This window comes from Podarcis vaucheri, assembly GCF_965113315.1.
Source record: "Podarcis vaucheri genome assembly, chromosome: 11".
NCBI classification, from domain to species: Eukaryota; Metazoa; Chordata; class Lepidosauria; order Squamata; family Lacertidae; genus Podarcis; species Podarcis vaucheri.
Window position 1 is genome coordinate 22,662,178 of NC_138749.1, and position 25,044 is coordinate 22,687,221.

The window sequence follows — 25,044 nt, forward strand, 5'->3', positions numbered from 1 at the left end:
AAATGAAGAAGAGGTTAATGACAGACAATCAGCCTGTTATAAAGCAGGACAAAGTAGCAGAGAATGTTCTGTTTGCTTGTTAAACACACACACACACACATGCAAATGACACACCCTATTATACATCACTCATGCTGCAGTTAGCTTTATGGGAGAAAGGTATCATTGGAGCATACAGGGATGTTCATTGGGATCACAGCTGCGGGAGAAAGAGTTAAACATCAGTACAGTCCCAGTGGAAATTTCCCACTCCACCCTCTATTCTGGAGCCTATGATCGAATCAAATAAATACAATGGTGTAGTTTGGGTGGCAGTGGAGGGGAACAGCTGGGGGCAAGTGTTACAAAAAAGCACGCAACCGAAGGAACCACTAACTTGCTCCTTTATTTCCCACATTTTACCAGTAAGGAAGAGGAGCTGGACAAGAATCAAGTGCCAAGGCAATCTCAGCGAGACAGCAGACAGTGGCAATGAATGTCATAAGTCAAGGGAGGGGGCAACTTTTATCAGACAGAGGGTTGCACTGGTACATGCTCAGCACATGGCAAAGTTCTGTGCCAGAGTGCCAGAGACCAGACAGTGGGTGGGATAAGAACTGTAGTTCTCAGACCACCTCTCAGGCAGGTTTTCCACCTGCTGTTTTCCACCTGCAGTTTTAAACAATTTCCTCTTAGAAGCAGAAATCATACTCTGTTCTGATTCATCTCTGGAAACTAATGCTTCATCAAACTGCTTTTCTTCTGCTTTATTCTAGGCAAATCTTCATAGTGCAGAGGTCAATGTAAGAGCATTACTTAGGAGTGGAAACTCATTACTAATATTGAAAAAAGAAAATGAAAGAATAGAGGTAAGTCCCACCAGACTCTTGCAAACATTGGAAGCTCAATCCGCAAACCAGTTAAGGCAGGAAAAAAGGCTGCCATCCTAACCTTATGAATTATGCCATAAGGCTCACTGAATTTACTTCTAAGTAAACATGCAGACTGGCTGCTCATTTGTCCAGAAATATTTGTCCAGATTCACAACCACAATCAAATGGAAAGGTAGTAAAAACATTCTGTTCATTGATTTTCATGATGTGGAAAAGTAGCCACCTAATTTCTTCTCTGCCACTGCACTCTTAGTTAAATTAGTGCATAATAAGGGTGCTTATTTTTAACATTCGCGGCTTTGCAGCATAATTCTCTGGATATTTATCCAGAAGTAAGTCCAATGGGGCTTTCTCCCAAGTAAACACTTACTTCTGAGTAAACATGCCTGTGGTTGCATCACACAACAGCTGCTCAGATCTCTTGGGATGCAGTTCTTTACAAAGTTTATCGGGAGGAAGTCTCATTAAACGTATTTGGATTCACTTCTGAGTTAGCATGTATAGGATTGTGCTGCTAGTATGCCTTGTTTGTGAATTCAGCCTAAAGTGATTGGTAATTACATTTCATTGACTTCAGCAGTACTTGTATACACAAAACCTTGAGATCATTTGCAGCCGTTTCTATTTCAAAACACTTTTTGGGACGGCACTAATTTGCACAGGTAACTAGTAGAAGCAAAACTCTCACACAGCTTTCCCCTGGATATTATCCCACATAATAGGCTATGAAAAGCCTCTCCCCCCCCCCACTTGCTTTTGTGTATTTGCATGAAAATTTAAAAATTAAGTACAACTAAAAGTTTGTGTGTGTTAAGACACAATTAAATACAGATTAGACCTAGAACCTTGTTCCATCATTACTGAAATACTGATTTATTTGTGTGTGTATTTTCAATTTTCAGACCATTATTAAAATTTCCAAAGAGCTTCTTCCTGGTCATGTACCACTATGGGTTATTCTGCTGAGCGTTTTTGCTGGACTTTTGATTCTTACGCTGCTTATATTTGCATTATGGAAGGTATGGTATATACATTGTTCGTTCCATATTTGAGTTTAGTGTTTCAGAATTATTCCCCCCTCAGTGAAAAATCAGTGAAATTCATAACAGGGTGATCAGTAGTAAAGCAAAATCTGATTGCTCCCTACATATTATCTTACTGATAAAGACAGCCTTGTGCCTCTATTGTTGCAGCAGGAATATCATATAAAGGAATAATGATCTCAGTTCCCCAAATGTCGGTTCTTATACAGCCAAAATGGCACCATCCATGCATAAGGAGGGAGGTGTTAGTGGACTTCAACAAACCTGAAGTTTTGCAGAAGTTAAAAAACATATTTTAAGGGAGGGGGGACCCTAAAGGGTGAGGGCTCCTGAAACAGAATGCTGACAACAGCTACAGCTACAGAATGCTGACTAAATGTTACTCATACTCATCCACTGATTTCTAGCATTGAATATCACCCATAGTACATAGTATCTGATTACTTCAATTGCAGGAAGCATCTGGGTGGCATTAAGCATTTGACCACAAGTGGGAGCCCTTGTCAAAGCTAAAGAAAGAAAGAAAGAAAGAAAGGGAAATAACACAAAGCAGATTTAATATGTATACAGTGGTACCTCGGTTTAAGAACAGTCCTGTTTACGAACGATTCAGTTTACGAAGTCCGCAAAACCAGAAGTAGTGTCCCGGATTGCGAACTTTACCTCGGTCTAAGAACGGGATCTGAAAGTTGGAAGGGCACCGGTGATGGGAGGCCTCATTAGGGAAAATGTGTCTCGGTTTAAGAACGGTTTCGGTTTAAGAACGGACTTCCAGAACGGATTAAGTTCGTAAACTGAGGTACCACTGTACACAATTTGAATCTAGGATCGTCTTAGGAGTTACACAATGATCGTCTTAATTCAAGTGTTTCTGTTCTTTGCATGACTGAGTGTCCTATTTCTGATGTTTTATAACAACTAATCGGTTATTCCAAACTGAATTTTGATGGCAAAACCTCTCTTGACAGAGAAGTGTATGTTAGGTAGATTGGCCTTAAATACAAATGGAAATGAATTTCTTCCCCCATCCCTGTACATCCCTGCAAGTTTTCAAAGCTGGATTAAAATGTTGTTGCCACTTTCCTTTCAGGCTGGGTTTTTCAACAGGCCTTTAAGGAAGAAAATGGAGAAATGAGAAGGGGAAACCCTCCAGAAGAAAACTAGGAATACTACAAGGACTTGTCCTCAGGTCTTCCTCAGAAATGTGACTGTAAAACACTGACTTGGAGCAATCTAGGTGGTCACAAAAGTTTTCTTGAACACTAACAGAAAGTGCCTAACACTAAACACACACACAAACAAACACACATACAAACACATGAAGCCAACAAATCAATGATAGAAAAGGGCACACAGCACATTTTGTGTGTCTAAGGAGACTTTGGGCTTCTGCATCTCAAGCAACCCATTTCCATGGGGCATGCAGACTCCTTTTAAAACCGAGGAGAGCTTTAAAAGCAATTTGGGATATGGCCAGAATGGAGAGTGGTCTACAGAGAAAAGGAAACAACAGTGGAATTGTGGGTTGGGACCAACTGGCTGAAGGTAGCTTAGCTTAGCTTAGCTCTGCAGCTCTGTAGATCCCAGTCATTCCCTCCCCCCCCAAAAAAAATGGTGTTTGCTTTCAGAGCAGCACTCCTCTAAGGCTGTCACATTTACAGGGCAGTGTGTTCTATTGAACTAAATGGGTTGCACTTCCTAATAAGACAGGTTTCCTATATCTCCTGATATTTTGGAATACAGCCACGTTAGCCCCAGACAGCACAACCATCCGTCCCCAGGCTGAGAGAGAGTATTGGATTTGGGATCAGTCTCTGATACATACAGCAAACGTTTTGTAAAGTTGCTATTCTGTTGTTCCAAAAGAGGGGCGAAGGTGCAGAATCATTTCCCATAAGTAAAAGAATTCAAAGCTTGGTACTTCACTGTAAGCCTCAATTTCAAATCCTGAACACAGCTGTTGGTTTGAGCGGTAAACATTTGCTTCAAAGAATAGCACTCAGAATGCATCGTTTTGAAAGGGAAAGATTTCCCTGCTCTATTTATGATGAGACACGCAGATGTGTTTCGATCAATTTATTGCATGACCATCAAAATATATATATATACAAGTGCAGTGCTGGTGCTGTCCATTCCTGACGCCACCCAAATTTTTCATTCATTCACTATTGTACACAAGGAGGTTTTGTGCCTAGACAAACTTAGTTTCTGTGGTTTCACTAAGATTTTTGAAAGGATAGTCAAATCTGCACACACCTTTTTTGAACATTTAAGAGATGGGGAAATATATATGGGTGGTTGTGAGCTCTATGGTGCTGGTGGGCATTTAACCGTGGTTGTCATATATTTCCTCCATTAATCTGGCAATTATATTGGGGGGTGGGTAGGATTGTAGACAATGCTGTTGCTTAAAAATAAAAAAGCAGTGCCGGTCAGAAAAGAGCCTCTCATACATGTGGCTTGTAATGTAATATTTGCTTAAATATTTGTTTCCAATTTAACTGGCACATTGGAATTTTGGAAATGTGAGCAAGTATTTCATGGAATGACCAAATATAATTATGTCTATTGGAGAGAGTGGGGTCCAAACCCAAAACTTATCTATGTTGCCCTATTGCTATAAGGTTACAAATCAGCTGTATTAACATATAACTACATGAAGATTGCAAGTGGCCATAATTGTGACGTGTGAGGAATTCACAGCATGAATAATCACACATATTTGTTTGGTACGGCATACATTTCACACTGGAGATTCTGTTGCTTGCCATTTAAGACACTGTCAGAAAAACTCGCCAAGAATCCTGTTATTTGCACATAAATTAAAAGGAATGGAAACTCAGATTTGGGATTATACACTGATTCCTACAGGGAAATGCATCACAGTATCAAGCAGTTAAAAAGAAGCAACAGTCTAGCACTACAATGAAGCAAGGTGATCTCCCTTGGTTTTCAATTTTTGCTACTTATGTGTCGAGGAATTATTTAAACAGTAGCTATGTTAAGTGTCTGTCTGAAACACTATTATGTACACTGTATCTATAGAAATACACTGAAATAGATAGAATGTTTAAAATCCTAATAGAGCACAAAACACAGTGGCCCAAATCCCACTAAATTTAGCCACAGGTGACTGAAAGCACAAGAAGGTTATTTAGATACAACTAACTTGTTCCAATTAGCCGTTTTAAAAAAAGGGAAATCCATTCATTTTAATGGAACTCAATTTAAAAGTAAACTTGCTTAGGATCATGGCCTGAAGATTGCACTCAATGGCCCATTTAGTCTAATTTAAGACAGTGAAGCTCTACTGGAGAAAGTTGCCTGCATATTTTTATCTAATACTGTTTAATGCAAGTCTAATTATCTTTGCCCAAATATATCACCTTTCTTCTGCACTATGAAAATGTTTTGCTATACATTCACAATTTGAGTAGCTTGGTGTGTATATAAATGTGGATATTTTAAATGTAAGCTTGGTACATATTGTTTAACTTCAAAAGTTTTATCTCTTTTATGTTACCCTATCTGAATTTTTCACTATTCATGGTTGGTAGGTTATTCCTATCCCCAAGAATGAACACGTACATGAGAGCTAGTTCACACATGACAGCAAACCACAGGAACCAGCCTTGTCCCATCGTGTTTTCAATTAGTTACTTACTGTTTGGCAATAAATAAATAAAAGCTTGCCATTACATCTGATCTGGGAAATAACAGTTTGCACTAATCCTTCAACCTAGGATTGTAGAGCCAACTTCAAACTGGCTTACAATCCTAGTTCAGAAGGAAAGCACAAACCATGGTTTACCGATCTGGGTGCAGCAGCAAGCTATGGTTTGCACTGAAGTGAGAATTAACTAATTGAAATAGAGAGCACAAGGAGACAGGAAGAAGGGCAAAACAATGTGCTAGCTCAAGGTTTATTCCAGTAGTATCAAACCATTAGTTTTAAATATATTTGAGTATACACAGAGTTAAATAAATTTTCATTTATTGTTTTAAGTGATTATATCAAATTGATGTAATGAGTCTGATTCATGCTTTATAGTATCCGTAGCATTCATAAGTCTGAAGCAAACCATGAGTTCATTCCTGAATGCATACTGTTTGTTTGTGTATGCTTGTTCCTAATACAATTTCACAATCCTGTCTGAAGATGAACAGAGCCCTTTGTTTAGTGAATATAACTTAGCAGAAACCACAGACAGACCCACAACTTGAGACTTCTGAATAATTATGACTCTGTGGGTTGCCAGTTCTTGAGCAATTCCTCAAGATCAGTCAGCTGTGCACCTGGAAAGATGAGGTAGTGAATCTTGCCCTCATTCTATTTCACCCTCCTTATGTGTAATTTCTAGTATCGTAATGAACTGGATCCAACCTCACAACACTATCATTCAGTTTCTGTTCCGAAGCAAGTTCCACTGAATTCAATTGGGATTACATTTCTAGGAAGGAAGTATATAGCACTGCAATCCAAATCAGTTGTACCTGTGACCCAATGAAATCAGTGGGACGAAGTCGTGACTTAATTTTACTGTTTGGATTGCTTCACGTGAATTATTTCATGCAACAACCCTGTCAGGTGTAGGTATTGTTGATGGGGCAGAGAAAGTAATCACCAGGTGGCCTTAGGCAAGCCAGAGGTGAGAGATCTGAACCACAGGAAAGGATATTGCTGTTGCACCCAAGCATAGGCATTTGGTTGGCCACTGTGAGAACAGGACGTTGGACTAGATGGGCCTTGGCCCTGATCCAGCAGGGCTCTTATGTTCTTATCTTCAACTCTGCTTCTTCACCATAATGCTAGAAGGGACATGGCTCAGTGATTGAGAACCTGGCTTGCATGCAAAATATCCTGGGTTCAGTCCCTGGCATCCACACACCCCTGTCGGAAACCCTGGAGAGCTGCTTCCAGTCAGCGCTGATGATACTGTGGAGGTTGGATCTGTTTAAAGTGACATGATGATGCTTTAAATGTTGAGTGCAGATAGGGCCTCATGCTAGAGTTGAAGAAGAGGAACAGGTACGAATGAGCATTATGGCATTGGTGTTGTGCAGCTTATCTGAGAAAGCTTATACCCAGAGCAAACTTAGTTGGTCTCTAAGGTGCTACTGGACAATGTTTTGATTTTTTTTATTTATTTGAGAGACACATTTTTAAAGCTAGAGAACAGTAGAAAAGAAGAGCTTGCTTCTGCACAGTTTTTTTTGTTTTTATTTTTGGTCTTTCTACATTCTTCTTGGAATTGCTCTATTAAAAAGAAGGAAAGCACACTCCGGGTATTTGTGTGTCATTATATGTATATGTATATGTATATGTATATGTATATGTATAAATCCCCTCTTTCATGGAAAATGTGTTTTTCCAGGAACAAAACGTTGGTGTTGGAGATTTTCCCACAACAGAAGCAGCTTTCTTGATATTTGAAAGTGTAGAAATTTGAAAGTGCAACACTAAAAACCTTTTGATCACAGGTGCAGAATATGAAAAGGTTGGCATAATTAAAAGGACAAATGATTGTTGTTGCATGCCAGCGTCCAAATTCAAGATTATCTTTTGCATGAATTTCTGAGAGTTTCCTTACTAGCACAGATCTAAATGACTCACTGACTTCTCCCACACTGCTTAACAATGTTCCTCAGAAGAAGTTGCAACATTCTGTGTTGATACAGGGTGAGCACGCATGGAGGGGGTGGCTTTATCAGATGAGACGCGTATCTTGAATCACCGCATCTCCAGGAAAACATCCTGCCCATTCATGGTGTGCATTTCCTCAAGTTCTCGCTGCATGAACCCGGTTTTTAGAGGGCAGAGCCATTATAAAAAAAGTAAATAAAATAAGTGGCTTGTTTCTAAAAAATAAATGTCAGAAATGAAGTCCATTTGGAAAAAAATATTCTCTTAGCAAAAAGATGTAGCAAAAGTCCACAAAAGTGTAAGAATGTGTATTTCAAAAAGTGATAGCCAACATTAGATATACCCAGAGGAGACCTGTTAAAATCAATGAATTTAAGTAACTTTATTTCAATGGATCATCATCCATTATGATAACATGGTAAAACTGTACCTTTTTTTCTATGGAAATTGTCACTTGAATAAACACTTTTCTCCTTGTTGTTGGTTTCCACTCCTTTTTTGTTCATTCATGAGCTGGCAACATTAAGCCACCAGTGTTATCTTTCAAAATATTAACAAGTTCCTTCAACATTTGTTTAAAGATAAGCCAGAAATTATTTTGGCTTTATGTCTTGAAATAATCTGTAGAGTTTTTCAAACAGAAATTCCATCCTAAGACGAAAAATGCAAACACAAAACATTTGGTAAGACATAAATGACACTCGCTTCATGGTGTGCTAAGAGAGTCCCCACCCCAACCCAGCTATTTACTATGAGATTTTTATGGCAAGTGTTTCTGAGTAGTCTATTGGCTACTGGAATTGTATCAAGGTTAACATTCAGCTAAATGTCTCCAATATGGGCAGAAAAATTTGTTGTTGCTGTTCTTTCTGTTCATCTATTTACAGTATACAATATGGGTTGCATATGCACCATACATTTAAATAACTATTAAAGGTAAAGGGACCCCTGACCATTAGGTCCAGTCGTGACCAACTCTGGGGTTGCAGCGCTCGTCTCGCTTTATTGGCCAAGGGAGCCAGCATACAGCTTCCAGGTCATGTGGCCAGCATGACTAAGCCACTTCTGACAAACCAGAGCAGCGCACGGAAACGCCGTTTACCTTCCCGCCGGAGCGGTACCTATTTATCTACTTGCACTTTGACGTGCTTTTGAACTGCTAGGTTGGCAGGAGCAGGGACCGAGCAACAGGAGCTCACCCCGGCGCAGGGATTTGAACTGCCGACCTTCTGATTGGCAAGTCCTAGGCACTGTGGTTTAACACACAGTGCCACCCACGTCCCTGTTCATCTATTTATACAATATGGGTTGCATATGCACCATACATTTAAATAACTATTACACCACTTTAATAGTCGTGGCTCCCCCAAAAGAATTATGGGAGCTGTGGTTTGTTAAGGGTGCTCCGAGTTGTCAAGAAATGCCATTTCCGCTCACAGAACCACAATTCTCAAAGTTCCCTGGGAAGAGAGGATCGTTAAATCACTCTGGAAATTGCAGCTCTACAAAGGGTACTAGTACTGGTGTGCATATTTCAGGGAACTCTTATTATGGTCTCTAGGGTGCACCTGTCAGAAAAACCTGAGCCATAGACACAGGTGGTGCTGTGGTCTAAACCACTGAGCCTCTTGGGCTTCCTGATCGGAAGGTCAGCAGTTCAAATCCCCGTGACGGGGTGAGCTCCCTTGCTCTGTCCCAGCTCCTGCCAACCTAGCAGTTCGAAAGCACACCAATGCAAGAAGATAAATACAGTGGTACCTCGGGTTACACACACTTCAGGTTACAGATGCTTCAGGTTACAGACTCCGCTAACCCAGAAATAGTACCTCGGGTTAAGAACTTTGTTTCAGGATAAGAACAGAAATTGTGCTCCGGCAGTGCGGTGGCAACAGGAAACCCCATTAGCTAAAGTGTGCTTCAGGTTAAGAACAGTTTCAGGTTAAGAACAGACCTCTGGAACGAATTAAGTACTTAACCCAAGGTACCACTGTACTGGTAGGTACTGCTGCAGTGGGAAGGTAAATGGCATTTTCGTGCACTCTGGTTTCCGTTATGGTGCTCCGTTGTGCCAGAAGCGGTTTAGTCATGCTGTCCACATGACCTGGCCTGTGGACAAACGCCGGCTCCCTCGGCCTGAAAGCAAGATGAGCGCCACAACCCCATAGTCGCCTTTGACTGGACTTAACCATCCAAAGCTCCTTGACTTTTTTTTTTTTTTGGTAGCATGTGAGAGCACCTCTTGTCCTCATTACTCTTGTGTCCCTCTAGGGCAACACTTTCCATCTTCCCAACTGCAGCCCCTTTCGGAAAGAGATGATTTGGCCACGGTACTCCACACTCAGTTTACTTCCAGACTGGATTATTGCAAATAGCTGTGTGTGGGACTTCCATTGAAGACAACTTGGAAAACTGCAACTGGTTCAAAATGCAATAGCCAGATTATTAGCTAGGGGTCCGTTTAGAACTGACATAATAACCCTTGTTTTAAAATGGCTGCCAGTGCCTATATGAACTTAATGTAATCCTCACAGCACCCCTGAAAATTATAGGCTAGTATAATTATGCCTATAGTGCAGGTGGAAAAGGCGACACTGAAAAAGTTATGGCTTGGAAGGCCAGCCAGCTTTGTGATGAAGGCAAAATTTCAGCCTTGGGACTTCCAGACTCACATCATAGATCCCGACACTAAGCCAGTTCTCAGACAGAGGAAGGAGCTTCCTTACATCTGTTTATGGAAGCTTAGGTGACGGATATCTCAAAGGAAACTATGGTGCAAAAATGGTCCTCTGCTGGGCGTCTCTTTTGCATGCAGTGGCAAAAGTGGGCATGAACAGGCAGGTACAGCATACTAGGAAAATTCTGTGGAGAAGCGGTAACAAAAAGCCCACACATTCTTAGTCATCCTCAAGAAGGCACTAATGGGCGCATTAAGGGATTTCACACGAGTCTTTGCCCACCTGGTGCAGCCCTCTAGGTTGTTGGACTAGTACACATCCCACCATCCTTGACCATTGGCATAGGCGCCGACTCCATGGGGCTTGAGGGGGCCCGAGCCCCCTCAAAAATTCGTTTGGGGGGGCTCAGCCCCCCCAATAATCTCGGGCGGCGGTGGGCGCGTCCGCGGCTTTTATAGGGCGCCCGGCGCGCACCAGCTCGATAACGGGCACCGGCGCGGCGGGGGGCGCCGGGCCGGGGGAGGAGGGCGGCCGGCCTGTCTCCTTGGCAACCCCATTGAGCAGCGCCGGCTCCCCCGGGAGGGCCATCCCCCCGCGCCGCCGATCGCCAACACCGCCGACGCTGTGGCTGCCCGAGCCCGAGCCTGAGCCTGAGCCCGACCCGGAGCCCGAGCCCGAGCCTGAGCCCGAGCCCGACCCGGAGCCTGAGCCCGAGCCCAAGCCCGTCAGTCAGTCAGTCAGTCAGGAAGGAGAAATGGGGAGGGAGACGAGGGAGGAAAATTGCGCGCAGGGTGAAGAAAGGAGAAGGGCGAACGAGACGAGCTTCCAACCCAAAAAAGGGCTGGAAGACTCGGAGGATGAAGGATCGGGAAAGAAAGCGACGCCTTCCCCGCCCGCGACGTCGCCCGCTTGTCATTGGCACCGCAGCGGCCCCCAGAGGGGCTGGGCACCGGCGCAGGGCCGCTCCGCAGCCGCGGAGGACAGCTGCGCGGCTAGCAAGGTGTGCCGCGTAGAGCGCGGCCCTTGTGTGGCCCGGTGGCCAGGCAAGCTTGGGCGGGGACCCCCATGTGAATCTAAGACGGGAGAAGAGGGCAGAGCAAAGGGGGTCCCTTCCCCAACCTCCGGCTCTGAGACTTCCCTGAGCCCCAGAAAAGCGAAAGGATTTTCTCTTCTTCTTTTTTTATAAATATTTTATTAAGGTTTCAAATACAAAGTTAGAAACATACACTGAAGAAAAAAGTAAAAGAACAAGAAAAAGAAAAAAAGAAAAAGAAGAAAAGAAAACCAACCATTCAACACATTTTTTATATAACTAACTGGACTTCCTCGCATCTCCCTTACCCTGCATTCTTTATAATAAAGATATCAGCAAATTATTACCTTGTTTCGTACCTTATTTTGTACTTTTCAAATACTATACCTCTAAATTTAACATACTTTTCATCAGTTACTTATATCTTAAATTAAACATAGTATTACCTTAGATTTTGACCTTTTCTTACTTAAAATATAATTTCCTGTTTCCCAAATCTAATTGCTGAAGCTATAGTTTCCGAATCGTGTAAATTTTTAACATTCATACAACTTATATTGTTTTTGTAAATAGTCCTTAAATTTTTCCCAGTCCTCTTCCGTTGTTTCTTCTCCCAAATCTCGGATTCTGCCAGTCATTTCAGCCAGTTCCATGTAGTCCATCAATTGCGTCTGCCACTCTTCCAGTGTGGGCAAATCTTGTGTCTTCCAATATTTTGCGATAAGTATTCTTGCTGCTGTAGTTGCATACATAAAGAAAGTTCTATCCTTCTTTAACACTTTCTGGCCAACAATGCCCAAGAGGAAGGCCTCTGGTTTCTTGGGAAAGGTATACTTAAATACCTTTTTTAACTCATTATAGATCATTTCCCAGAAGGCCTTCACTTTTGGACAAGTCCACCAGAGGTGAAAGAATGTCCCTTCAGCCTCCTTACATTTCCAACATTTATTATCAGACAGGTGATATATTTTTGCAAGCTTGACTGGGGTCATGTACCACCTATAAATCATTTTCATAATATTTTCCTTCAAGGCATTACATGCCGTGAATTTCATTCCGGTGGTCCATAACCTTTCCCAGTCCTCAAACATGATGTTATACCCAATATCCTGAGCCCATTTTATCATGGCTGATTTGACTGTCTCATCCTGAGTGATTTTCTCTTCAACCTGCCCTCCATCCTCTTGCAGAAAACTCTTTGCCTGCCCTGCCCGTATCTCGTTTTTGCTTTTTAATTCCACACACGCACCCTTCGGACTTCGTGGCAATCGGGCGCGCGGGTGCATTTCCTAAGAGAGTGAGGACCCCCGCCTCCTCCCCACCTGCTCCCTCGCCAGCCAGCCAGCCGCGCGCCCTAGCCGGAGAGCCCCGGCAGTCCCCGTCGCGCAATCGGCTGGATCTCCCTTCAGCAGGCCGTGCTCACAACTCGGCCCAGGGACCCCCCAGCAGCGGATCTCCGGCCCAGCTGAAGAATCCGGCAACAAGCCCCCTCCTCCCCAATCGCTCCGCCGAAATACGCTCCAAAACCCCCCAAATAGGCCGCCGGCCGCCAAGTCTAGTGGCGCCCTGAGCGAGGGTCTCTCCCCAACACCGCCACCTCGAACTGCGTTCTCCCGGCTACCCAAGCGAACCAGCGGCAGGACCCCGGTATGGGCCCCCCCAATATTTTTTATAAGTCGGCGCCCCTGACCATTGGCCCTGCTGGCAGGAGCTGTAGTTCGAAAAGAATCAGGCTGGCACCTCAGGGTTGTTTTAGACACAGAACCTCCTTTTTCTGATGTTCACTTCTCTTTAGATGTTACTTCACTGGCTTTAAAATAGAGTTGCGCCGAATAGGGTCCTGGCCATCCGCCCTAAAGTCCTGCCCTGGCAGCACCACGGGCGCCAACCGAAACAGCCGCCCGTTTTCGTCACTCCTGGCCGGCCTGCGAGGCGAAAAAGTTGAGCTTTCAGAGGGGGGCGTGCTCGGAGTTCGAGTTACGAGGCAGGTGAATGAAGGAAGCTCGCGCGCTTGTGGCGGGAAAACGCGGGCCCTGAGAGACTTTTTGTCTCTGGGCGGCGACGTCGGTCCGCAGGAGGTGTTTGTTGGCGAGGGAAACGGGGAGGGGCTGCCGCCTTCTCTCCCTGGGGGCTCCTTCCACCAGCAGGAGCGTGGCGGGGGTGGCCGGCGGTGGGCGGAGCTGCCCTGCCCTCTCACGACTTCTGGTGGCTCGCGCAGCTCGTTTCACTCGCCTGCCGCGGCCGAGCTGCACCTTGCGCCCTCGCCTCGACCCTCCTCCCCTCTCTCTTTCTTCGGCTTGGTACAGTCGCCAGCGCGGTCCCCTCTCCGCTGGGAACTATGGGCGCGAGAGGACGCTATGAGAGCTGCCTGGCTGTGAAGCGCCTGCTGCTGCTGCTGCTGCTCAGCTCAGGTAAGTCGGCGGCTTTCTTGTCGGGCAGGTGGGAGCTCGCCCGCTGCAGCAGGGCAGGAGCTTCTGCTGTCGCCTCCGGACGCGCTTCTTCTGCCAAGTCCTGAACTGCAGCGGGATGCGCGGCGCTTGCAAAGCAAGGGCGCCTCTTTGCTCACCCCCCCCCCCAAAAACCCCCCAGCATCGGAAAGAAAAGTCTCATATTGGGCTCCGTTTGTAAATCTTTCCGGGAGAAAAACACAAACAAACCTCTTCTCTGCTGGTGAAAACGCAGGATGCCATTCAGCTAAGTTTTACTTAGAGCAGGCCTATTGAAATTAATGGGCTTGACTTTTGGTGGATCTGGAAAACTTAGTCGCACTGCTGTCAATCATGGTGTGTGTGAATGGCACTTTTAACTGTCTTCTGTTGAAACCTGTGAGACTTGACAGTCTTTTTGGATTTGGGCTGGATCTTCATAGACTATCATAGAATTAGTTACAGGTAGGTAGCCGTGTTGGTCTGCCATAGTCAAAACAAAATTTTAAAAAATCCCTTCCAGTAGCACCTTAGAGACCAACTAAGTTTGTTATTGGTATCATAGAATTCTATTATCATAGAATTGTAAGTGTTGGAAAGAAACACGAGGGTCATCTAGTCCAACCCCCTGAAATGTAGGGATCTTTTGCTCACTGTGGGGCTTGAACCCACAACCCTGAGATTAAGAACTTCATGGTCTACTGACTGAGTTGTCTTTATAACCACAACAATAAATTGTTGTGGATTATATATAGACCAAGGGTGTAGATGAAGAGGAAGAGATTATAAATCTAGGCAGCCGATGTGGGTGCAGGGTTTCTTCTTGGGCTGGGGAGACTGATCCCCATTCAGACATGACACTTGCTTGGGGACCTTATCCCAGACACTCTCAGCCTAGGCTACCCTGCAGGGCAGGTGTGAAGATAAAATGGGAAGAGAATTTGGGTATGCTCCCTTGGACTCCTTGGGCGGAATAATTATTACTAATTTGCTTTTTGTTTTTAAAACAACCCCTCTAGCATTTCTGTACTAGCTCTCAACTGTTGGAACCATTTTAGCTCAGTAATTATTACAGCATTCTTGCAAGGTAGTCCGGTATGTTTATATTGCCATGTGATCCTTAACGTGTTACCTCAGGAGTAAGCCACCCATGAGACTTACACCCAGATAAGCATGTAGGATTGAGGTCCTAGTGAATTAATGGCTAAAGTGAAATAATTTTAAACAGGGACTTGATGGCTCATACTCTTAGCCACTACAGCAAACCAACTCTTATCTCCAGTTGATGGCCAAAAGTTTGGAATCAACCCTACAAGGGGATGACAGGGATTGAATCTGGGCAATGCAGATGCTCCACCACTGAGCTACAGCTCTTCCCTAAGAAACAATAAAGCAACACTTTGGTTATACTACTGAGAGCTAGATGAAGTGGTGGTGTTGCTTTTGACTTTGACATGTATGACTAGGCTTGCTTGCACCACTTGTCTAGACAGCAGACTCTGGGGTGTTCCTTCAGCTTGTGTTCCTCACCTCCTCGCACAGCAGCATTCAGCAGGGCAGTGATGCTTGCCTGACCTCCTGTCACCAGTGCTGCTGCAGCACACCAGGAGGCAGAAGAGTAGGGCTGAGACAATGGTGAGGGCAGCACAGTGTGAATGCACTGGCAGAGGCAATACAGCACCCCCAGCAGTACATTTGCACCACACTGACCTCACTGCCGACTCACTTCTCACCCTTTTGCTTCAGATACACCACAGTGTTGGGAGGTCATGTAAACATTTCCACCATGCTAACTGCTGCTGGTTTAACACCTAGAAGTCTCGCAATACCCTGTAGCCAATCATGGTGGGGGAGAGGCATTCTGCACAGGCTCAGAAAGATTCCTGTCCTTACTCTTATTTCATACCGTATTTTCTGGCCTGGAATAGGAGATCATGTTGTAAAATGTCAACAACAACAAAGCTGGGACTGATGGAGTCCAACAAGATCTGGAATGCCCACCCCTAGTTTAAGCAAACCACTGTATTCTTTCAGGTCCTAGTTCTGAAATATGGAGATATTGGTGTAGTAATGATCATGTAATTATAGGTTTAAGAACCTTAAGGTGGTTTTTAAAAAATCCTTTATAGTTGAATAACTTTAAATAATAATCTAAACTTGAGGTTATCTTACATGCCATGTTCATCCTTGGGCCAAGATGAATGTAAAGTTTGGAAATCTAAACTGCCTTGTGTTTTTGGATAAGTTTACACATATTTTTATGGGAACAGCAGCTGCGATATTCTCATGTCATAGCATTTTCCTTCAACGTTTCCAGATTGTAAAAATCAGGTTTTTTTTAAATCCTTCTGAGCTAATGGTGGAGTTGGATGGCATGCAAAAACATTTACCTGTAAGAAGTTACAACATGTTATTTCAGTAACTATGGGAAACATTGTGGAATGCAGTGCCAGAGGGAATGAAATCAGATACAAAAGGCATTAACCTTTTGGAAGAATTGTGGCATGAAAACCACCCTGTGATTCCCCCCCCCCCCCAAGAAAGGATGAAGTCTCAGTTCATGAAATGTTCTATCTGCATTTTTGTCTAATCTGGCTTTTATTCTCATGGTGAGAGTATTTGGACTATAAACAAAAGCACCAATTCACATTGTAAAAGCACCCAGCCTAGAGTGACAGTGTGTACCAATACTGTCAAAACAGTGTAGATCAGCAGTTCTCAAACTTTGTGTGTGCGTGGACCACATGGAAATTGCTGGGGGACTTGGTGGACCACTGTAGAACCAAAGCAAACCACAAACCACAAATTTTAACAACCATAGTCTTGCTTTGCTAATATGATGGATGTGCCAGTTTTTGTTGTGAGAAAGTACTGTGAAGTCTTGTCAGCTTTCACCTCAGGTCAGGTTCAGCATTCACCCTGATTTTGCATTTAGACTTGAGGCAACTGATGAAAACCCAATCTTTCACCGTTATGAGAAAAAGAAAATGTTTTTTAACCTTCAGAGTCAAGCGTTATAATTAAACCCATCATAGGAGCCAACTCCTAGAGGCTAAGGTCCCTTCAGCCCCCCAATAAAATATTTGAAGGGCCTGGGGGCCCCAAAGTTAATGGGCATTGTCATTCAAATGGTGTGTGTGCCGCGTCATGTGATTATGTGGGGTGGGGCTTATCTGCCCCCCCCCAATATTTTATTTAACTTGGCACCCCTGAAACACATCACCATATTATGGACCCTAGGCCATGTCACTGAGGAAGGCCCCTGCCCCTTTCACTGATAAATGTTGAGGGACAAGGCCTGCTTAGCCTGTCAAAACAGCCATGATTTTCATTGTCAGTAAAAGCAAATACAGTGCAAATACAGAAGTTCTGGGTTACTTGAATTAAGTGGTTCACAGACCATAATGGTTAACCAGATGGCTGTGGGAAGCCCACAATCAAGACCTGAGTCCCCACAGCAGCATTCAACAACATTTTGCAAATGAAATCAGATAATATGTAAAGGACAAGAAGTACAGTGGTACCTTGGATTACAGACGCTTCAGGTTACAGACGCTTCAGGTTACAGTCTTCGCTAGCCCAGAAATAGTACCTCGGGTTAAGAACTTTGCTTCAGGACGAGAACAGAAATCGTGCTCTGGCGGTGCGGCAGCAGCGGGAGGCCCCATTAGCTAAAGTGGTGCTTCAGGTTAAGAACAGTTTCAGGTTAAGAACGGACCTCCGGAACGAATTAAGTTCTTAACCCGAGGTACCACTGTATGTACTTTTAAAATGTATCTAGACAACCCCTTTTCAGATAATTTCTAAGCTGAATTGCAACTTTATTAGCAGGCAGATGTAAATACAGTGGTACCTCAGGTTAAGTACTTAATTTGTTCCGGAGGTCCGTTCTTAACCTGAAACTGTTCTTAACCTGAAGCACCACTTTAGCTAATGGGGCCTCCTGCTGCCGCTGCGTTGCCGGAGCACGATTTCTGTTCTCATCCTGAAGCAAAATTCTTAACCTGAGGTAATATTTCTGGGTTAGTGGAGTCTGTAACCTGAAGTGTACGTAACCCGAGGTACCACTGTATTAAAAAGGTTTCAAAACAAATTGAATGTAATTAAATTTGTGCGCAGAGGGGATATATATATATATATATATATATATATATATATATGGGTTTCTAAGTTGTTTTTACTTCAGAAGGCTAGACCAAGCCATTAGCACTCTGAAAAGTCTTGAACATTCACAATTCCCTGTTGTCATTTTCACTTACTCATTTCAAGGTTTCCATTGTTTGGCTTTGTGCAGGCTTGTCCCCATTTCCATGGTTACCGTGTTGAAATGCAGACAGGACACAAGCTGCATTCCGATCAGAGTTCTACATGCTGCTCCATGCCAGCAGCATATGCTTCGCTTGTTTTGGGGCATATTGTTTAAGGGCCCATGTATGCAGAGCAGTCAATATTTCTGTGTTTAATCCTTTAATCATTGTTAGCCACTGAAAGAGAGAGGGTTGTAGCCAGTGTTTCGCTGGCAGAAAGCCCACGTAACTGATCTTCCCCTTCCCATCCTCCCCACTGCAGCCTCCTTCACCTTTCCCCCCAAGCAAGTCTCACAAGAGAGCTAGGGGAACCTGCCCAAACATTGTGGGCCAGGTCTTCTGCAGCTGCACTGGGAGAAGAGACTTGCTCTAAATCAGGCATGTCCAACTTAGTTTGCAGGTGGGCCATTGCAAATGAGCTGCTGGCAACAGTTTTACTTTTTACATACAAGATTTCCCCTGGAAGGCAGGAATGGGGGAATGTAGACAGGCATTTTCATGCCAGTGATGTTGTGTAGATGCTGAACAAAACACGTATGCATAGAAAGTGTCAATGTGTTACTATTAGTATAAAGGTAAAGGTAAAGGGACCCCTGACCATTAGGTTCACTCGTGGCCGACTCTGGGGTTGCGGCGCTCATCTCGCTTTACTGGCTGAGGGAGCCAGCATACAGCTGTGTACAGCGTACAGGTCATGTGGCCAGCATGACTAAGCCGCTTCTGGTGAACCAGAGCAGCACACAGAAATGCCTTTTACCTTCCCTCCAGAGCGGTACCTATTTATCTACTTGCACTTTGATGTGCTTTCGAATTGCTAGGTGGGCAGGAGCAGGGACCGAGCAACGGGAGCTCACCCCGTTGCAGGGATTTGAACCGCCGACCTTCTGATCGGCAAGTCCTAGGCTCTGTGGTTTAACACACAGCACCACCCGTGTCCCACTATTAGGATACAAAGCCCTTAACAACCCTAGAACTAGTTTACCTGTGAGATGTAGGCCTACTCAACTGCTTCAATCTGAGGAACTGGCACTGTTACAGGTGTAACATAATACCCATTCTGCATTTCAAAGAAATTGATATTTTAGTGTCACTTTAGAACTCCCTGCTTATTGATATCAGACAGGTGCCTTCATTGTACTATTTTTGGTGCTTGTCAAAACCATATTTGTTTAGATAAGCCTATGCAGATATCTAAAAAGTGGATGCATTTTTAGTTTATTGCTGGTTTTATTTTATATTCTAAATAGTTTTTTTTAATCGTTCTTGCTTTTTGTAAACTGCTTTGAGGGTTGTTGCTTTTTTTTTTTACAATCAAGTTATATATAAATTTAATGGAATAAATAAAAGCACCAATCTCACAATAAGCACCCATTTAGATGCACTAGGAAGTTGATCAGAAGGTAACATCATTTTAGTCTCTGCACTGTTGCAGATTGTGTGAGATGGTTTGGAGGGAAGCAAGAGCAGGCATGTAAAAAAGCCACTTTGCTGGTTTCTTGTGATGACTAAGATCAGGCAAGGGAACATAGGTGTAGTGGGGGGTGAGGAAGTGTGGTTACTTCTTTTCATTGTACTGTTATCTGTGGTCTTTTGGCTTTTGTAGACATGCACGCAAGGTTATGCATGGTTATCTCAGTACCCCCTCCCTTTAATTCATTCTCCAAATGAGAAAAATCTTTTTGATAAATACGTTTATCTATCCTGTAGAAGAAGCATTCTAGATAAAACATTGCACATGGATGTATTTCTTCTGGTTTGGGGATGAGGAAACACATTCTGATGCATTTGGTAAGAGCTTCAAGAAGCATCACCATTTAAAGGAGATAGCCTGAAGGAAGCAAGTTTGTGATGGGTACGACTATGAGTACTCATATTATTATTATTTATCTACAAGAAACACATTGCATTTTTGTGTGGTTGCACTACTATTTTTGGAGCTGGCAGCAAAGTCAGCCTTATCAGGATATTTTATGTGTTTTGTTTTGTTACCTGTAATACCTGTATTTTCTTCCTCGTTTTCTGAAGGCTGGCTTGAGGTTTAAGGCTGGATTAGAGGCAATACAATACTTCAAAATCCTTAAAGGTTTACCTAAAAGTATTTTAGGCAAACAATGTACAGAAATGTTTTTTTCTGCTGGTTTCAGTATGATGAAACACATTTCCTTTACTTCCTTTTGAGGGCAATGCTTCATAATTCCATGAGGTGCAGCATGAGGTTGCAACACAAAGGGAACATCAGCAAATTATTATTATTATTATTATTATTATTATTATTATTATTATTATTATTATTATTATTATTTCTACCCTGCCCATCTGGCTGGGTTTTCCCAGCCACTCTGGGCGGCTTTCAACAGAACGTTAAACTTCAAACATTCAGAATAAAACTTCAAACATTAAAAATCACTCCTCTCTCCTTCCCCTGCCCGCTTCCAAGTGGACACTTGGAAATGCTTTGCTTACATGTTCAGTTTTCTTTGGACCCAACCATTTGTATGGCTGTGACCATTTTGCCAATTGATGCGTGGCCACTGACACATGGGTATTTTGGGACCTGGAAGGGAGTAGAACTGGGGCAGAATGGGGGAAGAGCATGGGCTCCACCAATGCATGCGGGAGCCAGGAACGAACCACCCCCGCAAAATGGTTGCTGCCTATACTATGACCATAGCTGTCAACTTACAGATTTGAAAATAAGGGACCAGCAGCCTTGAAAATAAGGGACCAGCAGCCAAAATAAGGGACCTGCAGCCTCACGTGTTCCAGGCCTTCCAGTCTTCCTGTCCTCCTGCAGTCTGGTCAAACTCATGCTGGTAGCTTCAAGAACACTACTTTGTAACCAGAGGTTCAACTGAATAGAATCTGAATCACATGCACCACAAGGCCTATGCAGCCTCAACTTAAGATGGCTCCCCGGCCTGGCTTTGCACTGCAAAGTTTGCAGCAGCACGTGCAACAAAATGGCGTCCAGCATTCGAAAAACCCCTCAGCTTGCATTAACTAGCCACACACAAGGCATGCAAGCTCCACCCCCCAGTCGTTCTTAGACTTCTTATTGGGTGAGCAACACAGCCAAGCAACACAGTTGGAGCCTTCCTCCTTCCTGGCCAGCAGAGAGGGAGGGAGAGGAGCTGCTTCCTTTGAAATTTAAGAAACATCATTTGAGGGACATTTAAGGGACATCCATCAATAAGGGACAGCAGCGGGACATGGCGCTGGAATAAGGGACTGTCCCTTCAAATAAGGGACACTTGACAGCTATGACTATGACTTTATTGAATAGTGTTAATCATTTTGATTAATGATTTCTGACATTTTCTGACATTTTGAATTACTACGACTTTATTGAATTGTATCATTTTGCTGAATTTGTTGTTGTTTTCTTTATTTATGTTATTGTGTTTGATAGTATGGTAGTTGCAATGTTTGTTTTTAATGGTATTGTGACTATTGTGAGCTTCTTTGTTGGAAAATTGGAATGTAAATATAAATATTAAATCATATTTATATGCTTACTATTTTTAAATAAAGGCATTGGGCTCTCCTTTGCTGGAACTGCTATTTATTCATCTATAACATTTATATCCTACCTTTTCACAACGACTCAGTAAACCTTATGCCAGGTGGGAATTTGAACCCTGGTCTTCCAGTCCAACTCTTAATAGCTATGCAGGAGGAGGGTACGTGGTCATGGATGCTGTAGTTGTGAGATTCCTGCACCGAGCTGCCTTATCATTCTGTGATTCTAAGTTATTTTTCTGTCACAATATTAGAAAGTTGCACATAAAGTCAATTGACTTTTGCTGTTATCCAGCAAAACAATGCCTTACTGTACTCTGACAACTGCCATTCAACAGGAAATTGGAAATAAGCAGCTTGTGTTACTAACAGGTGTGTACAGGGTACAAAGTACAGGAAGGTGAGATGGGAAGGTTGAGGAGAGAAGGATATGTAAATTCTATTGAGAGAAATGTAAGTGTCACAGTACTAGCAAAAAATCCTGGCTTGTAAATCTGTATAGTATTATTCCTTGCTTGAAATTCAGATGCTCAGTGACTTGGCACTCTATAAATGTAAATTAAAAAAGAAGAAGGCCTTATTTGTTTAGAGGCTAAAAATAAGTATGAAGCAAACTTAGCTCGCTCTTTTTTTTTTTTTTTAGGACAGATATTAAATATGATTTCCTGTGCATTGCAATTTAATTCAAAGTACAAACCAGTAAAAAAATCCTAGAACAAATATACCCACATTCCGTTTGCATCACATTTTGTGTACATTCAGCAAACCTACAGAGTTATAAATAATTTCTAGCAAATAGTTCACTTCTGCACCAGTACTGTTATTGATCTGTTTAGTTAGGAAGGCAAATGCTGTCACGATGTTTCACTTCATTTGTTTGGGTTCACTGGATCAGGTCATAAACAAAATCTTGCCAAATTGATTAAGAATGGGGGCAGCTTTTCACCTCCAGTTGGTTTTTTATAAAGACTAGTTTTCAAGTTGTGATTTAGGAGCACTCTCTCAAACCATTTGCAGCATGATGAATTGCAGGCAGACTCTCATAATAATACAAAGCTCTAATTCAGAGGAGACCTCATCTAACTTCAATGATTTTAATTTTTTAATTTAATAATTTTTATTGCACTAGCCAAAGGCCATGGCAACATCCAAAGAATGAAAAAGCAGTCACTACATATGCAGTAGAACCATGATCAAATCCACCAAAAATTTCTTGTTATGCAGAATAAAAAACAATTTTCAAACAAAATTTGCAAATTAGATCTCAGAGTCCCCTTTGCAATTGACCGCTAACCCATTCAGTTCTTTCTTCCTAAACTTCCTAGCTGCCAAGGCATAGAGAGCCACCTTATAAGTCACAGAGTCATCAGTATCACTCAGCTGTCATTTCACCCTCTCTGCCCTGGTTAGATTTGAAGGATCAGGTGCGCAGCCTGGGAGTCATTTTGGACTCACAGCTGTCCATGGAGGTGCAGGTCAATTCTGTGTCCAGGGCAGCTGTCTACCAACTCAATCTGGTACGCAGGCTGAAACCCCTACCTGCCCGCAGACTGTCTTGCCACAGTGGTGCATGCTCTAGTTATCTCCCGCTTGGACTACTGCAATGTGTTCTATGCGGGGCTACCTTTGAAGGTGACCTGGAAACTGCAATTAATCCAGAGCGCGGCAGCTAGACTGATGACTAGGAGTGGCCACCGGGACCACATAACACCTGTCCTCAGAGATCTGCATTGGCTCCCAGTACGTTTCCGAGCACAATTCAAAGAATTGGGGCTGACCTTTAAAGCCCTAAACGGCCTCAGTCCTGTATACCTGAAGGAGCGTCTCCACCAGCATCATTCAGCCCGGACATTGAGATCCAGTGCCGAGGGCCTTCTGGTGGTTCCCTCATTGCAAGAAGTAAGGTTACAGGGAACCAGACAGAGGGCCTTCTCGGTAGTGGCGCCCACCCTCCCAGATGTCAAGGAAATAAGCAACTATCCTATTTTTTAAAAAAAAAACATCTGAAGGCAGCCCTGTTTAGGCAAGTTTTTAATATTTAATGCTGTATTGTTTTTAATACTCGATTGGGAGCCTCCCAGAGTGGCTGGGGAAACTTAGCCAGATGGGCGGGGTATAAATAATAAATTGATATTATTATATTATTATTATGATTTATGGAGGTAAGGAAGGTAGAAAAAGTCAGGGGCTGACAAGTGGTGGGGATGGAACAGGGTTAAGTCAGGAAATCATTAACAAGGTGGCAGGTGGCTCAGGAAAGCTGTTTACTTGCTTAGTTTCATTTATGAATTGCTTCCAATAAAACATCCCAAAGCAATTTAACCATAATAACAATCACAGTAAAAACAATTTCAGGTCTGGTACAGATACAGACTGGCATTAAAATCTTCATTCTAAAGTCTTGTTGGAAATAGAAGGCCCTAAATAGGCACCAAAAAGATAATTGAGACGGTGACTGTTAGATGTGTGAACTTTTCAAGTGTTTAAAGTGATGGGTGATATGAATGTTCTTTCTTTGATCTCTAATGGATGCTTCACACATAAAAGACATAGCTGTTGTATGTAGTCAGATGCACTTATGAACTTGACCTTAGCTCGTTGTCGCTAAAGATGGCTATAAATTCAGCTTTTAAATTCAGCATTTGCTAAGCAAGGGTCCATGCTCATTGAATGCTGGAAACATAGTGGGCTTGAAAGGGGGGAAAGGCATTACTAATTGATAAATATAAAGGACATGAATATATTTTTGACTGTGTTCTGATGGGAAACAGGTCTATAATTTTATAAAAAATATGCTAAGATGTAGTCCCAAAGCCTCACTTACAAACAAGAATACATCTTAAAAATCAGCTGAAAGTATACCATTTGTTGGTGATAGCAAGCAAACATTGGAGCTTCACAGAGCACTACCAACCCAAGACTTTAAAAAACAGTTTACATCTTCAGTCCAGACTGTCAACACAGCATAGCCTTGACTTGCCTGGGAATGCCAAACACCGTTGTGTTGTCCAGGAAGCTCTTATATCTAAGCAGTTTGTGTCCTCATTTTAAAAAGTCCCCAATTCCCACAACAAATCTGAGTGTTTCGTTCTTAGAAACACTAGTTGCTTCATCAGATCTCCCTGTTTTCATTTTATTTTCATGAGGTCTTCCTTGGCCACTGGGCGCAGCTTGAACCAATCAACATATAAACTGTGGGTGCCATGTGCATATACTATGCATCTTAATAAGGGTCACCACTTTTAAAAGAAACAAACAATTCTTCTCTGATCAGCTGCCCTTGTGTTATATTGAGTAAGGAAAACAGTGCCTGGCCTTCAGGGCTTTCAGTCTGAGCTGTACAATTCCCCACAGGAGCCCAGTGGTTATTTTCCAAGAGCTGCTCATTGACCAACCCCTTGTATCTGAAACGTCAGTAAAAGATTTGTAAGTGGTTGTGACTATTTCAAGGAGGAGTGTTTGGAAAATGACGGCATTATTATGTCTCTTGCTGTCCTCCTACACAATTCCAGTCCAGCAGTTAAT

General features: G+C 43.0%; 2 protein-coding genes across 3 annotated transcripts in view; both read left to right on the forward strand.

Annotated features, from left to right (window-relative positions):
• The window catches only part of ITGA1 (integrin subunit alpha 1), a 71,604-nt gene extending 63,567 nt beyond the window's left edge, over positions 1-8,037 (forward strand). Inside the window, exons 28-30 of the mRNA XM_082241808.1 lie at positions 756-848; positions 1,775-1,891; positions 3,006-8,037. Of these exons, the coding sequence (XP_082097934.1) occupies positions 756-848; positions 1,775-1,891; positions 3,006-3,050 (255 nt within the window). The 3' untranslated portion in view covers positions 3,051-8,037. The remainder of the gene's footprint in view (positions 1-755; positions 849-1,774; positions 1,892-3,005) is intronic.
• Positions 8,038-12,993: 4,956 nt separating this feature from the next.
• The window catches only part of ITGA2 (integrin subunit alpha 2), a 54,809-nt gene continuing 42,758 nt past the window's right edge, over positions 12,994-25,044 (forward strand). Inside the window, exon 1 of one of the 2 annotated variants that reach the window (XM_082241806.1) lies at positions 12,994-13,678. In XM_082241806.1, coding sequence (XP_082097932.1) covers positions 13,606-13,678 — 73 coding nt within the window. In that variant the 5' untranslated portion in view covers positions 12,994-13,605. The remainder of the gene's footprint in view (positions 13,679-25,044) is intronic. The other variant, XM_082241807.1, reaches the window with a different exon arrangement.